The 16,460-nt window shown below is 50.7% G+C and overlaps 1 protein-coding gene across 1 annotated transcript; it reads left to right on the forward strand.

Annotated features, from left to right (window-relative positions):
• Window positions 1–10: 10 nt before the first annotated feature.
• Window positions 11–13,992, forward strand: LOC127057953 (cation channel sperm-associated protein 2-like). The gene is made up of 9 exons (XM_050967251.1): window positions 11–1,586; window positions 4,133–5,007; window positions 5,841–6,011; window positions 7,353–7,421; window positions 8,536–8,708; window positions 9,456–9,611; window positions 9,981–10,105; window positions 11,914–12,092; window positions 13,782–13,992. Exons 2-9 carry the CDS (start codon window positions 4,728–4,730, stop codon window positions 13,883–13,885), a joined length of 1,257 nt encoding a protein of 418 aa, XP_050823208.1. The 5' UTR covers window positions 11–1,586; window positions 4,133–4,727; the 3' UTR covers window positions 13,886–13,992.
• The last annotated feature ends 2,468 nt before the right edge of the window (window positions 13,993–16,460 follow it).

Below are 16,460 nucleotides of genomic sequence, written 5' to 3' on the forward strand. Positions count from 1 at the left end.
TGAGAATGTCTTCTATTGCTAGACCTGAAGAAGAGCTCTGTGTGGCTCAAAAGTTTGTCTCGCTCCCCAACAGAAGCTGGTCCCATAAAAGATATTACCTCATGCACCCCATCACTCTAATATCCTGGGACTGACATGGCTACAGTAACACTGCATACAATCTGGCTAAGAACATAACGGCTATATAGGTCAGACCAATGGTCCATCTAGCCCAGGATCCTAACTTCCAACTGTAGCCAATGCCACATGCTTCAGAGGGAATGAACAGAGCATGCAATGATCAAGTGATCCGTTCCCTGTTGTCCACTTCCAACTTCTGATAGAGGCTAGGAAGAGTTGGAGCAGGGGGTTGCGTCCCTGGCCATATTGATAATAGCCATTGATGAACCTATCCTCCATGAATTTATCTAGTTCTTTTTTGAACCCCATTATAGTTTTAGCCTTCACAACGTCCCGTGGCAATGAGTTCCACAGGTTGACTGTGCATTGTGTGAAGAAATACTTCCTCTTGTTTCTTTTAAACCTGCTGCCTGTTCATTTCATTTGGTGGCTCCTAGTTCTTGTGTTATGAGAAGGAGTAAATAACACTTCCCTGCTCTTTCCACACAAGTCATGATTTTATAGACCTCTATCATATCCCGACTTACTCATCTCCTTTTCAAGCTGAAAAGCCCCAGTCTTTTTAATCTCTCCTCATATGAAAGCTGTTCCATATCCTTAATAATTTTTGTTGCCCTTTTCTGTATCTTTTCTAATTCCAATATATCTTTTTTGAGATGGGGTGACCAAATCTGCATGCAGTATTCAAAGTGTGGGCATACCATGGATCTATATAGTCGCATTATGACATGGTTAGTGGAATATGTACTGCATGAATATGTTTGTTTAGTTTAATAGAGGACTGTCAGGAAAAACAAAGAAGGGAAACAAATGTTCAAGATAAGCCGCACCCCTTGGTAAACACTTCCGGGTTGTTAAGAAAAACTGTCCAAACTATTAAGCGCAGAAGATTCCACCTCCTTGCTCCAGTCAAGTTTTGAAACTGGTTTTGACCAAGAGAGCCAAAGTACAGGAACTAGCAAGATCAAAAGGCCAACAGTAGTTTAAAGATGATCATTGAGAGGGGAAGTTGTTTCGAGCAGTGGCTCTCAACCTTTCCAGACTACTGTGCCCCTTTCAGGAGTCTAATTTGTCTTGTGTACCCCAAGTTTCATTTCACTTAAAAACTACTTGCTTACAAAATCAGACATAAAAATACAAAAATGTCACAGCACACTATTACTGAAAAATTGCTGATTCTATAATTTTTACCATATAATTATAACATAAATTATTTGGAATATAAATATTGTACTTGCATTTCAGTGTATCGTGTATAGAGCAGTATAAACAACTAATTGTCTGGATGAAATTTTAGTTTGTATTGACTTTACTAGTGCTTTTTATATAGAGTATTGTAAAACTAGGCAAATATCCAGATTAATTGATATACCCCGTGGAAGACCTCAGCATGTCCCTGGTTGAGAACCACTGATTTAGAGGAACCAGACTAAGATGCAAGCACCCACTGGGGGTGTCAGAAGAAGGTAGGCCTCCCTGGTTACTGCCAGGGGCTGGTGTGCATTAGGTAAGATAGATGTGTGTAGACTGTTTTAAATCCTTTGATGCATTGTTCCTACTGCAAAGGAAACAATTGTTTGGGTTTTTAGAAGGCTGTCTAGTCATTACATTCACCACTGTTTGCAGATTCTTGATGGGAAGAATGGCAGCTTCTGAACCCAGTCAGACCTCTTAGGCAAGCACATTTGATAGACTAGGCCCTGGCCTTCAGTATCCCGTGAAAGAGTTAGGGTGTGATGAAGCGGGAACTTTAATATTTTGTATATATACTGTGTGTGCCTCAGTTTCCCCTATATGCTATATTGTCACCTTGGCATGGAAAAGAGCTGTTTTCTCTAGAGAGGCCCAGAGGTGCAGGCATGATTGATGCCTAGCTTTCTCAAGTTTGGGACCCAGGTCAATGGAGAGTCTGTGAACACAATGGCAAATCCAATCTCTGGGACCAGCTGGGGAACAAAGGACTGAGGAGAGGCCAGGTGGGACTGACACCAGGAACATGAACATAGAGGAGAGAGGGACAGAGCTGGAGCCAAGGGGGTCACAGTGCTTGTCCGGGGCTCTGGGCTAACCATAATGAACCATGCTGTAACTTTCTTTTCTCTGTGCTAACCAAGGCCTTCCTATTCATAGATTCTAGGACTGGAAGGGACCTTGAGAGGTCATCGAGTCCTGTCCCCTGCCCTCATGGCAAGACCAAATACTGTCTAGACCATTCCTGATAGACATTTATCTAACCTGCTCTTAAATATCTCCAGAGATGGAGATTCCACAACCTCCCTAGGCAATTTATTCTGGTGTTTAATCACCCTGACAGTTAGGAACTTTTTCCTAATGTCCAACCTAAATCTCCCTTGCTGCAGTTTAAGCCCATTTCTTCTTCTTCTATCCTTAGAGGCCAAGTTGAAAAAGTTTTCTCCCTCCTCCTTATGACACCCTTTTAGATACCTATGGTATGTTCCAATTGATAATAAGCCCAACTGTTTCTTAGCACTGTGTGAGTGCCCCTGCATATGCTGGTGGGGCTGCATTGCTCCCTAAAATAGCACAAGTCTCCCTCAGGTCTCTGCCTTCGTGGGACTCGCTGACTGGAGCTGATGGTGGGAAGCAGAGTGGCTGAAGGGCCAGAGATGCAGCCTAAGGAGGCGGTGATGCTGCGTGGCTTGCCCTGGAGGAAGAGTGAGACCCTCAGGGGGTCTGGCTCACTGAAGGGGTCTCCCAGAGACTGTTCCAAAGCTGGGGCCGTAGCAGTGATCCTGGGGATCCGTGACAGGGCACTCTGAGGAGAGGTAAAGGCAGGAGATCTTAAGGGGTGTGCCAAGATCAGAAAAGAGACAGAGGTACAACTGGCCCTGTAACCATGACAACTTGTTCTGTGAAGCAGTAGTATGGCAGTTCCTCCACAGCTCCCTTCCCGCTCAGGAGTGACTGGGAGGGAAAAGCAGCCCTCCTGATTCACAAGCAGCACTTACTGCACTTCTTGGTCCCAGAGAGCCACAACTGGTAGTTCAAGTGTAACCTGAGATGCTGGAGCGTGCACCTGGGCAGTGGTTCTTCAAACACTTTCAAACTGAACGTTGCTTCTTTATCTGACTGTATCTTCTTTATCTGAGACCTTCTTGGATGCTCCCTGCTGCACCCTCCTGCACCTTCCCTACTGCAACAGTAGCACCCGCATCCATGAAAAAGTTCTTTGTGCAGGATGAGGAAAGGCCTAGTCCACACAAGCTGAGTAGGGTCCCAGCACCTTCCACCCACTGGCAGCCCCGCCAATCAGTGCCTTCCCCTTCCTCCCCGAACCTCTGATCAGCAGTTTCCTGGTGTACAGAAGACTGGAGGGGTAGAGCGAGGGCATGACAGGCTCAGGGGAGCGAGTGAGAAGAGGTGGACGGGGGGCAGGGCCTGTGGCAGAGCCAGGGGTTGAGCAGTGAGCACCCCCCGACACATTGGAAAGTTGGTGTGTGTAGCTCCAGCCCTGGAGTTGGTGCCTATACAAGGTGCCGCATATTAACTTCTGAAGAGCCGCATGTGGCTCCGGAACCACAGGTTGGCCACCCCGACCCAGGATCTCTGTCTGGAGTGCCCAGCTCTGGGCCTACTTCCTCCTTTTGCTTTCCTTCCACTCCCCTAGGCTTGGTGTTTCCCACAGTGTAGCAAGGCCAGCTTCAGCCACTGTGTCCCGGTCAGATCATTAACCCCTTCCCTCCTTGCTCAAGTAGGGGGTTTGTGCTCCTTGACACACTAATACACTGGGTGTGTCTGGAATGTTTCATTTTCTCGGCCAGATTCTGGATTTTACACTTATTAGGGGTTACAGGCCTGACTGCTCTCATCCACCTGGGCCACTGTGAAGTTCTGTCCTTGTGTCATCAGTGCATTTGATCACAGATGAATTCACACTAACCCTGGGAATGTAAAAGATGTTAACGGAGTCCAGGACCCAAGTCTGACAGAGAAATAGAAAGAACTCTGCTTGGAGCCTTTGCCAACGGGACATTTTCCCCCTATCCCTCAGAGTGAAGCTTTCTCTGAAGACTGCCAAGGCACAGCAGAAGCTTTTTAGATGGCTAGACTGCCTCTGATTTCAGGAGCACATGCTCAGGCTTGGAAGGATTCAATTTTTGTTATCAGTAAATGTTAACAAACATCGATGTCACCACACACAGACAAACTGGTGAACAAATGTTTCCAGTGGAGATAACAGAAATTTACAGATAGGCAAAGTAAGACAAATGCTGCTTGGGAACTTCAGAGTCAGCTTGAAGGATGTTTACTCTGTATGTTCTGACATGTGATGCTGACAGTTTGTGCTTTGATGGTTATAACATTTTAATTTTTTGAATATTGGGGGCCACTGTCATCAAATAACAATTGTCTGACCCCCTCGACTTCCCACAGCTGTGAAACTTTAAATAGATGAAAGTAAAAAAAACCCATCAAATTTAAATGAATATTGATCCTATCCATCAAAACTGTTAAAAAAATAAATCAACTTCTGCCAAGCCGCTTATGCTCCACTGAGCACCTGCCAGCCAAGTCTCCTTCCTTTAGTCCAGACTGTGAGGTCACTGCAGAGTTCTGTGATGATACAGCAAAGAACCTTCTAAGCCATGCAGGGAACAAGAAGGAGAAGCAAAGCTGGACTCATGAATCCCCAAGTAAGAGCTCTCTTTGGGGAGGTCTCCATTCTAGACTGGCTTCATGCTCCTGCTTTCTCTCTCTCTTTTCAGAGCCCAGAGGATGCTTCCCAAACCAAAGTTAGTTCCCCATTTATGCTGCTTCCTCGAGCTGACGCCATTCGCTCCAAGCTGATCTACACCTTCTACCTGATTGACCACCTTCAGGGACTGAGCCATGCCATCCCACGGCACAATATCCAGGATTTTCTTGGTAACAAGCCACTTTCACTATGCCAACAGCTGGGGTCCTGTGAGGGGTGGAATGTAGGAGGAGCTCAGACATCTCTCAGCATCTCACCTTGAGTGCTTCTCTCCCCCCATAAACCACATGCAGGGACCCCCACCCCCCAGCAACATTCCCTATGCGTCTCGCTCTGCTGGGCAGGCCTGCCGAGTTTCTCCGTGCTGACTAGGTAAGCTGAGGTCACTGGAGAGAGCTCTGGGCACTGAGGGTGGTGAGCCCATCTCTCTCCTAGGGTTTGACACAGTGCCCACACTGTGGGATCAGAACTTGCGGGTGTTTCTCTCCCCAGGAGCAGGATTGCTGACATTAACCTAGCATTGACTCTGGAGGAGGTGTGGGCGAGGTGGTGGGTTCCTGGAGGTGCCAGCCTGATTGGCTTCCCTCCACATCCTAGCTGCAAATGACAATGTGATGTGGCTGGTGCTGCAGCTGGGCCGTGGCTCTATACTGGGGTTTGGGTGAATTGTCTAAGCTGCTCTCTTACCTGTATTTATTCTCCACAATTGAAGCAGGAAAGGCCCAGATCCTCAAAATGAATGGAAATAGATGGACATTACAAGCCTAAATACCTTTGAGGATCTGGGCCAAAATGTGTGTTGTTCTGCACCCATGCAGCTCCCCCAGGGGTATCACGCAGCAGTGCAAGCAGGGGACAGGCATTTTCACCCACTGTCTTTACTGACTGAAACTCTCTCCTGCTGGGGACAGGTCTAGCTGTGCTGGACTCTCTGGCTCCTCTTCCTCTCTGCATGTCCTCCAGGAACCGCCTGGGAGGAGTTCTGTGTCACTGTTCCCTACAGACCCCAAGAAGCAGAGGAAGCTGATGTTCACAGACCATCACCAGCTGGTTCGTTTCAACATAACCCCGGTGAGGAACATCATCACCCCAGAGAAACGCCTGCGCAACCGCATCCAAGTGCGCTGCAGCCGCTGGCCTCCCCTGACCATGTGGGCATCCTGGGTCCTGAACAGTATCTTTTAACAACTCAGGACTGACACTGCCATTGGGCGAGTCAGGGGGACTGGTATGAAGAGAAGGAAAAAATAGTCCCTAAGTGTGATAGGCAGAATCAGCTGCAAGAGAAATGATGGAATCCCAGTAGTTGGGACTGGACAAAGCGGAGAGTTGACCAGCAGGGGGCTGGATAAATCTTTTCCATCTCTGTATTCTGCGGTTCTAGTGCAGGGGCGGACAAACTTTTTGGCCTGAGGGCCACATCAGGTTTCGTAAATTGTATGGCGGGCCGGTTAGGGGAGGGAGTCATGCCCCACCCCGGACTCCTGCCCCATCCAACCCCCCCCTTTCCCTGATATCCCCCCTGGGACCCCTGCCCCATCCACACACCCCCACTTCTTGTTGTCTGATCACCACCGGACCCCCACCATCCCATCCAATCCGCCCTCCTTCCTGGCTGTCCCCCAGGACCCCTGCTCCAACTGCCCCTGCCACCCCATCCAACTCCCGCTCCTTCCTGACTGCCCTGTTGGGATCCCTGCCCCCATTCAACCCCGTTCCCCCCCTGAATGCTCTGACCCTATCCACACCCCTGCCCCCGACCACCACCCCAATCTCCCCATCCGTTTATCCAACCCTCCCACCCACACTCCATGCCCCCTTACTGCACTGCCTGGAGCCACGCCACCGCCAGCTACACCACGCAGCACAGAGACCGGGTCAGGCCGGGCTCTACAGCTGCGCTGCCCCAGGAGCTCACAGCCCCACCGCCCAGAGCATTGTGCTGGCAGGGGAGAGAGCTGAGGCTGCAGGGGAACAGCAGGGAAGGGGCCAGGGGTAACTTCTGTCAGTCCTGCGGGCCGTAGTTTGCCCACCTCTGTTCTAGTGGTCATTGCTTCCCACCTGTGTATAAAGTCCAATGTAGTGGATTAAATCTGACTTGTTGCCTAATGAGGGGTAGGGTAAGTGCTATGGGGAGGGTGGTCAGGGTAGGGAGAAAGGACAGAGATAAGGGCCAGGAAATGGGCACTTTGAGGCTCCAAGCTAGAGGTTGATGGTTGTTTCTCCACATGCCTTTCCTCTGACATGGGTAAACAGCTCATGATCTCCTGTCTGCTGGTCCAGGGGCTGAAGCACATTGTGGAGGGTGTGTTAGGATGCTTGTGCTGGTATTTGGGCTTTATGGGATGCTGTGTTCCTTCGGGGGTTGTGTGTGGAGCTCTGTTACTTCAGCAGTAGAGCTGCTCTGGATACCACCCATTGTCTTCTGGGTTCTCAAGCATAGGTGACCCAGCCCCTCTAGAGTCTGACAGAATAACACACAGTTTCCTGCATATTTCTCAGCGAGAAACCCCAGGTACCATCTTCAAAAGCTTCATCATCTGTCTCATCTTCCTGAACATGCTGGTTCTTATGATCAAGAGCGGTGAGAGGGAGACAGGGCCTCCATGCACGTGCAAGTAGTGCCAGCTCAGGAGCCTTGGGAGCTGAACCCTTCTGTGCCCAAGCATATATAGTGCTTGTGGGCTCAGGCCCCTGCAGCCTGCCTCCAAAGGCAAGAGGGGGCTCCTGGGCCAGTCCATAATTGGAGCAAGGAGGCTGCCAATGAGAACCAAGTTAAGGTGGTTTTGTGGTGTAGGCACCTGTCCACGACGTATTGAATTCAGAGCACCATCTAATTTCAGCTAAGCCACCAATTAGCCATCAGATGGTGACTGCTCTTAATCACTGCTGCCCTGGCCTAGAGCTAGTGACATAGAGGTGGAGAGCTCAGAGCCCATTACCAATCTCAGGCATCTCAGCCCTTCATTACTGGACTCCAGTTCCTTCTATGGACTTATTCCCCTGCCCAAAGTCTCACCTCTCCCAGCTCTTCCCACCCCTGGCTGCTGCTGTCTCCCTTCCGCATTCCTGTCTCCCAGAGGGCTTAGGCACTCAGCCCCCACTCAGTTCTTTTCACTAGGGCTATGTCCTTCTGCAGTGCTCCACTTGTTATAGAGTCTTTGGTGCCTGGCAGAGATTGAAGTCCCTGGTCCAAGGAGGCCACAATCCAAGCTTGGGATGACTGAGACAGGATGTGGGGGAGGGAGTTGCTAAGGCCTCTCCTGTGCCCACCTCCCCCAAGAGTCCTCACATCTCCAGTCCCCATTAGTGAGGAGCCACTTCCAGGGCCAGAGGAGAAAGACTTGACTATGCTAAACATTACCAAGCAGGGTACCACTGACACTAGCACCATAGGAGTGTATGTAGCAGCAACGTGCATCCTGAAGTCTGTCCCACAGGGCACAGCCAGCAAATGCCTGCAAGTTCCCAGAGACCAGTTACTTAGTGCTTCTCAACAGGTGCCCTCCCCTGCAGCCCTCTGACTCCAGGTCCAGCTTTGACTGAGAATGGCAGGGTGCACAGCTGGGGCTGGACATGTCGAATAGTCAGTGATACACAAGGAGTTTCTGCCCATTCCCCCCCTTCATGCTATTTCCGTTCTCTAGTCAACACTTTGCTGGAGCCAGGCTTCAGCAGCTGTATCTTGTGCTTCCCAGAGGTGATGAACAAGATGGATGCCAGCCTGATGAGCCTGAAGCTCACCTTGGAGGTGACCGTCTGGGTCATCCTCCTCATTTTTATCATGGAGATTTTGCTGAATTGGATTGTCAGTTTCAGAGGCTTCTGGAAAAGCAGCTGGAATGTCTTCGACTTCAGCGTTACCATAGTGGTGAGAGACACAGGGGAGTCAACAGGGGAGGGGAAGCAAAGGGCAATGCATGGACCAAAGACTAGCTCACTGTTGCTTCATCACCTCGAGTAGCCTTGTGCCCAGAAAGGTCTGGTGGGACTCTCAGTTCAGGGGGCTTTCTCAAGGGATCCCAATGCAGGACAGAGACTGCTCCTGTTTGGCTACTCAAGCTCGTTATTGGTCATGTATTGTGGTGCCCAAATGCCTCAAAACTACCAGTGGTTTTGTGATGCTTACATCTGTCCTCTAGGGAGTTCCAGTCCATCACACAGTTCCAGCATCACCACTTTGGGCTATGTGGTGTCTCTCCTGGCCCTAGCTCCTGGAGTCATGGGATTGTGAAACTCACTTTCATTATAAGCAAAAAAAAGTAAAAGGGACGTTTCTGGTTAGGAATAAAAAGCTGGAAAATGTGAGCCCTAAAGGCTCAGAACTTAGAAAGCAAAGACAAGAACCAGAATTTAGTATTTTTAAAGCCATGATTCTGGGGGCAGCGACTCATGCTTTCTAATAATCAGTGTGGATGCAGCTGCCAGTCCCTCATACACTCCCTGCCATCCTGGCCCAAACCTTGGGGGAGAAGGCTGCAATGCAGGGGGGGAGGGGGTTGATGCCCTGTGAAGTGGCTGTAGGGGGAGGGGAAGGTGACATGTGGCTTGGCCTGACTGTGCAGAGCAGCATAAACTGAGCATGGTCATCTTGCTGCTCTGTTCCCTTGGCTCATAGGCTGTGATCCCCGAGTTCCTGGACTTGACTGGCATAACCAACAAGATAGCTGCCATGAGAATCATCAGGGCCTTTCGCATCCTCCGCACCTTAAAGCTCTTCTCCAAATTCCGGCAAGTTCGGGTGATCATCCTGGCAATAGCAAAGACCTTGAAGGTACAAGACGGGTGAGGTGGGGGCATGCTGAGACAGGTGCCAGGGCTGGGGGGAGCTGCATGTGTGCCAAACTGCCTCCGGTTGGTAATCTCTCAGCACTCAGCCTTGCCCCAGGCACATAGCACTGGCCTCCCACCTGCCCATTTATGGAACCCCAGCCCCTATTGCTCACACACTGAGGTCAATTTTTAACAACCCCACCCACAGGAGCCCCTGGCTGCACCTGCCCCAGTTTGCGCCTCATCACTGCAGGCCTTGTTGAGCAGCATCCTTGCTGTACTAAATCTAATCTCAACTGTAAGCTCCCTGGGCAGCATCAGCCCTAAGCGCCCCTCAGCCCCGGCTCCTCTCTGCTTCTCCCTTGCCCAGGCCATGACCTTCGTCCTGCTGCTCTTGGTGGTTTTCTTCTATGTGTTTGCCGTATCTGGCATCTTCTTCTTTGAGAGCTACAGTCGGTCAGACCGCACCGACCTGGAGTACAGCATGTATTTCAGGTACATCTCCTTGCTTATGGTGGTGCAATGCCCTGTCACCCAGCAGCAAGACACCCTCTTCCCTCTGGCCATAGGGGGGTGCTCTCCTACTCTTTCATCTTTCTATTCCTGCTCCTCAGCTGGGTGATCTCACAGCCTCTGGGAGGACATGGGGCTGCAGAGCCAGCTGGAAGGAGCAGAGCAGTAGGGATGCAGGTGGCCCCGGGCTGGGGGATACACTGATACTTTACAGCTGGGCACTGACGGGTGACGGGCTCCAGTGGGACACCCACAAGGCCTAGCAGCTGCCAAAAGCTGGGCTTTGTGCTTGATGGCACCCACCTCCCCTCTCAGACTTCAGTGCCTTCCCTTTGGTGAACGTATGTGGTCTAACTCTGGAACTGCTGGATGCTCTTGGAGATGCTGAGGGTAGTCATGGTGCTGTGTAGCATTGATACAAGGCTGCAGCTCACAAGTCCTCACCAATGTTTGACTTGGACCACGTTAGTCTAGACCTCCATGTGAGGAGGAGGGCAGTGGCTGTCATGAAGTCCCTGGGCGATGCTCTGGAACCGCTGCCTACAAAGCCAGGCAGGACTCTGGTGAAGTCTCCCCTCTGTGAGCAGACTGTCTTCATGGCAAGCAGCTCCCACAGCTTCACCTTCCTGGGTCTGACCTTCGGACCATTCAGCATCCTCTGCCCCTCCGTGCACTGCCCACAGCAAGTCCGCCCAGGCAGGGACCTGGGGAAGCCAGAGGGTCCTGCACCCCCATGTCGCAGTCAGACATGACTCTCAGCCAGCCAGTAAAACAGAAGTTTATTAGATGACAGGAACATGGTCTAAAACAGAGCTTGTAGGTACAGAGAACGGGATCCCTCAGCCAGGTCCATTCTGGGGAGCAGTGAGCCAGACACCCATGTCTGCACTCACTCCTCATCCCAAGCCAGCCCCTTCTCTTCTGCTTTGTTTCTTTCCCGGGCCAGGAGGTCACCTGATTCCTTTGTTCTCCAACACCTTTAGCATTCCCTTGCAGGGGGAAAGGGCCCAGGCTATCAGGAGACAGAGTGTCAACCATTTATGCACACTGGCCCTTTGCTCTGCAACAATCACACCCTCTGGAGACTTAAGAAATGCATAGGGGAAACTGAGGCACTCACACAGTATTCAGAGGAAACATTAAGAACAGTCCCACTTCGTCACATCGGCATAGGCAGGTGGAGGGAACAGAGGGAATGATAAAAAAAAAAAAAAAAAGGCGCCACCTGCTACAGAGCTTTTACTCACCCGGTGGCGCTCCAGGTCTTCGGCAGTGGGCTCTTCACTCTCTCCAGGTGTCTTCGGCGGCACTGAAGGTCCCACCGCCAAAGTGCCAAAGCACCGCCAGGTGAGTAAAAGCACCGCAGTGGGTGGTGCCTTTTTTTTTTTTTTAAATCGCTCCCTGTTCCCTCCGATTGAATAAAAATTAAAAAGGTGCCAAGAAATTGACAAGGCACCACTTGTGCTCAGTGGGGGAGCAGCCACTGCCTTGCTCCCCACCTAGCTATGCTACTGGAGGGGGGCCTGCCTGTGTATGGCTGAATGCTGGGGCCAAGCAAACTGCTCACCTCTGTGTCACGCTGTCACCTTCCCAGAATAAGGGCCACAACTAACTGATGCCAGCCCCCTCCTCTGCAGCATGCAGCACTCATCACCACTGGCTCTGCACTTGGACTCAGCCGAGAGATCACCAGCAAAGCAGCAAGCAGCCCAGAGCCAACTTGGATCCCGCAGGCATCAATAGGCCTCACAATCAAAGCAACATGCCCTGAAGCTGTTCTCTGCCTGCAGGGATCTCCCCAACACCCTGGTGACACTGTTCATCCTCTTCACCATGGATCACTGGTACGCCCTTCTCCAGGACACCTGGAAGATACCCGAGATGAACAAGCTCATCAGCAGCCTCTACATCATCCTCTGGCTGCTGATTGGATCCTTCATGTTCAGGAACTTCTTTGTGGCAATTATGGGTAAGTGCCTAGGCCCTGCACACTGCCAAGGCCGCAGGAACACTACAGCCTCCCATGCTGGCATGCGGTGGGGCTCTGGCAGTCCCCAGGCAAAGCCCTCTGCCTATGGTGGCTCACTACTGCTACATCTAGTTCCCCAGCAAAGCAAAGTATGGGCCCTTCTCAGCTTCTAGTGGCACCTGGCTCAGGCTAGTGTGGGGAGCTTTCACCTTATAAACTCAGGACATGTCTCGCCCCTGTCTTTGCAGACTCTCTGGACAACTAGAAAACTCCTAGAATCACAGCAGGACAGGGAGCAAGCACAGGAAAGCAGAGTAATTGGGAGGTGGGGATTATGATTTGGTCAGATCTGTTTAAGTGGAACATCACCACGTCTAGTTGGCAGCTGGTATGAAGCGAAGTGCCCCAAGGGTCAGTCCTGGGGCCGATTTTGTTCAATATCTTCGTTAATGATCTGGAGGATGGCGTGGACTGCACCCTCAGCAAGTTTGCAGATGACACTAAATTGGGAGGAGTGGTTGATAGCTGGAGGGTAGGGATAGGATACAGAGGGACCTAAAGAAATGAGGATTGGGCCAAAAGAAATCTGATGAGGTTCAACAAGGATAAGTGCAGAGTCCTGCACTTAGGACGGAAGAATCTCATGCACTGCTACAGACTAGGGACCGAGTGACTAGGCAGCAGTTCTGCAGAAAAGGACCTGGGGTTACAGTGGATGAGAAGCTGGATATGAGTCAGCAGTGTGCCCTTGTTGCCAAGAAGGCCAAAGGCATTTTGGGCTGTATAAGTAGGGGCTTTGGCAGCGGATCGAGGGACGTGATCACTCCTCTCTATTTGGCATTGGTGAGGCCTCATCTGGAGTACTGTGTCCAGTTTTGGGTCCCACACTACAAAGAGGATGTGGAAAAATTGGAAAGAGTCCAGCAGAGGGCAACAAAAATGATTAGGGGGCTGGAGCACATGACTTATGAGGAAAGGCTGAGGGAACTGGGATTATTTAGTCTGCAGAAGAGAAGAATGAGGAGGGATTTGATAGTTGCTTTCAACTACCTGAAAGGGGGTTCCAAAGAGGATGGATCTAGACTGTTCTCAGTGGTGGCAGATGACAGAACAAGGAGCAATGGTCTCAAGTTGCAGGGGGGAGGTTTAGGTTGGTTATTAGGAAAAGCTTTTTCAGAGGGAGGGTGGTGAAGCACTGGAATGGGTTCCCTAGGGAGGTGGTGGAATCTCCTTCCTTAGAGGTTTTTAAGGTCAGGCTTGACAAAGCCCTGGCTGGGATGATTTAGCTGGGGATTGGTCCTGCTCTGAGCAGGGGGTTGGACTAGATACCTCCTGAGGTCCCTTCCAACCCTGATATTCTATGATCTGACAAACCGGGAGGACTGGTGCCAAAGGTTCAATGCCCCCACCCCTTTGGTTAGGGGCTGAAGGAATCCCAGCCCAGCTCTCTGGTACTCCAAGGAGACTGCCAGCAAAAAGGTACAATTTGATGTTCCTATGGTTACAGGAAATGTAGAAATAAACCCTGTTTTGAAAATAACCTTCTGGCTGCTGCCCTAGATCTCAGCTCACCAGGCATAAAGTCTAGTGGGCTCTGTACAGCAACGGTACAAGGAAGGGTAACAGTCCGTAGAGAGCCTCCATGTCACCGCTGTCCCTCCGGCTTAATGGGGGCTCTGGGTTTGTCAGTGACTAATTTCCAGACTATCCGGAGTGATCTGGCTGAAGAGGTGAAGCAGATAGAGGCTCAGAAGAAAGCAGATTTATTTAAAATACAGATTAGAGAGAGGTGAGTGAGCACAGCACCCACCCCATTTTAGGCTGGCCTGGGAGTTCCCCTAGCAGCCAGGGACCACCACACCCTCTAGTCTGCCGTCCTGTGCAGCTCAGGCCACTGGTCCCCCCCTGCCACCACCACCAGACCAAAGTATGACAGCCCCCAGGAGATGCAGCTGTCCTGTGCCCTGGTAGAGCCCAGGAAGGACCAAGGGGCACCAGTGCCCACGGCCCTTGCAGTGGCAGGAGATGGTTACGGGGTCAAGGGTGTAATCCGGAGCAGCAAGGGGCTGAGTCACCACCTGCCCTGTAACCCTGGCTGTCTCAAATGCTTTGCTACTGTAACTCCCTGCCCAGCATGTTCAGTCAGCAACAAGCAGGCAGGTCCCACCCTCAGTGTCTGTGTGCTCCATAGCTCTGGTCCAGCAGCTCTGACCCCAGCAGCCTGCCAGCCCCACTCCAGTCACAGTCCCTACTCTCTACCAGGCGTGGGTGCTACTTGCAGAGTGATGCCAACGTACACCCAGTCCTAAGTCTTCCCCCGTCCACGTGCTCTGTAATGTCCAGCCCTCTCCTGGACAGGTCAGAGACATAATATGGCTTGTTTGTTCCTTAAGACACAAAATAACATCACAGCACAATTACTAGGGTAAATACACCCTCTTCTACACACACAGCATTGAGCTGGTTTACAGTAAAAAGAATAAGTATTAACAATAGGTCCTAGGGTCAGTGATGCCAACTAACAGGAATGAAGTTAGAAGGGTTACAACACTCTGCTAAAAGTCTCAGGCTTAATCCAGCAAGCTGCAGGCTTTGTTCAAGCTGTTGGCTCTGACCAGTCATTCGTCTTTGCCACTATAGCTGACTTTCCCTGTCAGGACCTTCCACAGAAGTACCAAGTGCTGGTTTCCCTAGGTGAACGATCTTTGCCCAAGAAGGTTTATCACCTACACTTAGGCTATGTCTACAGTGGCACTTGAACGACAAAACTTGTGTCTTTCAGAGGTGTTAACTCTCCTCTGCCCCTGAAAGACAAAAGTTTCGGCACAAAAAGCCCCAGTGAGAACAGCACATTGTTGGCAGGAACAACGCAAATGCCACTTGCTGCTCGTTGCAGGTGCAAGTTTTTTGTCAGCAGGAGAGCTGACAAACAGCAGCTACACTGCCCGACTTTTAGCGGCACGGCTGTAGCGATACAGCTATGTTGCTAGAAGCTGTGTAGTGTAGACACAGCCTCAATTCCCAGACACTTCAACTCCTGCTTGGCTGAAGGGCATCTCTGTTTGCACGAGTTCTGTTCCCCTCTGTGTGTCCAGTGATACATGCCAAAGATGGCATCCGTCCATGCGTATAGCTCCCCAAGTCCAATGTCTTTGTTTCAAGAGGCAGGTGGCCTCATGCTACTTCCCCACTTCCTGGGGGCTTCCCACCCCCTGCCCATGAATGGGGCTGCCATTGTTTTGAGACAGGTAGACAGGTGCTTTCCCTTGCTCTGGGAAGGATCCTTTTTCTCCCTGTTGGCCACAGACTTTCAGGCAGAATATCATTAAGTATCCAGATTCCTTATACAGGGTTAATACAGACCCCTCATAATATTATTACTCACCAGCATGGCATCAACTTCCAGAAAAGACTTCACTTGAGACACTTTTGTAATATAGTGATACTGCATTCAATCAGCCAATTCCATTGCTGATCATTCAGAATTTTTACAGACCAGTAAATCTTTGCAATGAACTTTTCTGAGGTCACCCCTCAAAGTGATATTCATTCAAGCTGAGGAAGGTGACAAGGAATCTGGTGGTGAAGGAAGCTCCATGCTCTTTCTTCCTCCAGAGGATAGCTTAATAGCTTTGTCTACCTAATGTGTAAAAATGGACCTTCATTGTCCTTGCCTGAAGAATGCAAGACATTCTTTTGTCTAGGGCATACTCCCCCAGCATGCCCAGTTTAGTCATAACTGCAGCACATATCCATAACTCAATCCACACCATATACATACATCACAAGAATACGAATGATCAGTAAGTTAGTAGTTTTCAAATACCTCACAAGGCACATTTTGTACAAAGATTACTACAATAGTGTGCAGGGTATGAATACTGGGGGGTTACAGTCGGACATATACCCAGATAATCTGGGCAAGTGACCCACACTCTCACGCTGCAGAGGAAGGCAAAAGTCCCTTGTCACAGATTCACAGGGTTGGTGCTATGCCCCCAGCTTTGGAACAGTCTCTTGGGGGAGCCCCTTTAATGGGTCAGACGCCCCGGGGGGTCTCACTCTGCCTTCAAGGTCCGCCACACATTCTCACCACCTCTGGAGACAACCTCTGGGGCGCCAGCCCTCCTGCTTCACAGCGGGAGCTCTGCCCCGCGAGTCCAACTGCGACAGCTGGGCACAGACTCACCCACTCTGCAGGGACTAAGCACCCTGCCCAGTGGCTGCAGGGACATGCTGTGAAAACAGTCGGGTTTATAGTCACCTGGACGCGCCTAGGGAAGCCTTCGGGCAACACAGAGAAATGAAAGTCCGTGCTGGTCAGCCCAGAGCACTTCACCAGCCCCGCTGCTGTGAAGCCGAGTTCAG

This window comes from Gopherus flavomarginatus, chromosome 9 (genome assembly GCF_025201925.1).
Source record: "Gopherus flavomarginatus isolate rGopFla2 chromosome 9, rGopFla2.mat.asm, whole genome shotgun sequence".
In the NCBI taxonomy this organism is placed as follows: Eukaryota; Metazoa; Chordata; order Testudines; family Testudinidae; genus Gopherus; species Gopherus flavomarginatus.

Coding starts and splice junctions, on each gene's coding strand:
- LOC127057953 (XM_050967251.1), top strand. CDS start 4,728: ATGCAGGGAACAAGAAGGAGAAGCAAAGCTGGACTCATGAATCCCCAA. Junction 6,012..7,352: donor GGCATCCTGGGTCCTGAACA/GTATCTTTTAAC, acceptor GAGAAACCCCAG/GTACCATCTTCAAAAGCTTC. Junction 9,612..9,980: donor CAATAGCAAAGACCTTGAAG/GTACAAGACGGG, acceptor TCCCTTGCCCAG/GCCATGACCTTCGTCCTGCT.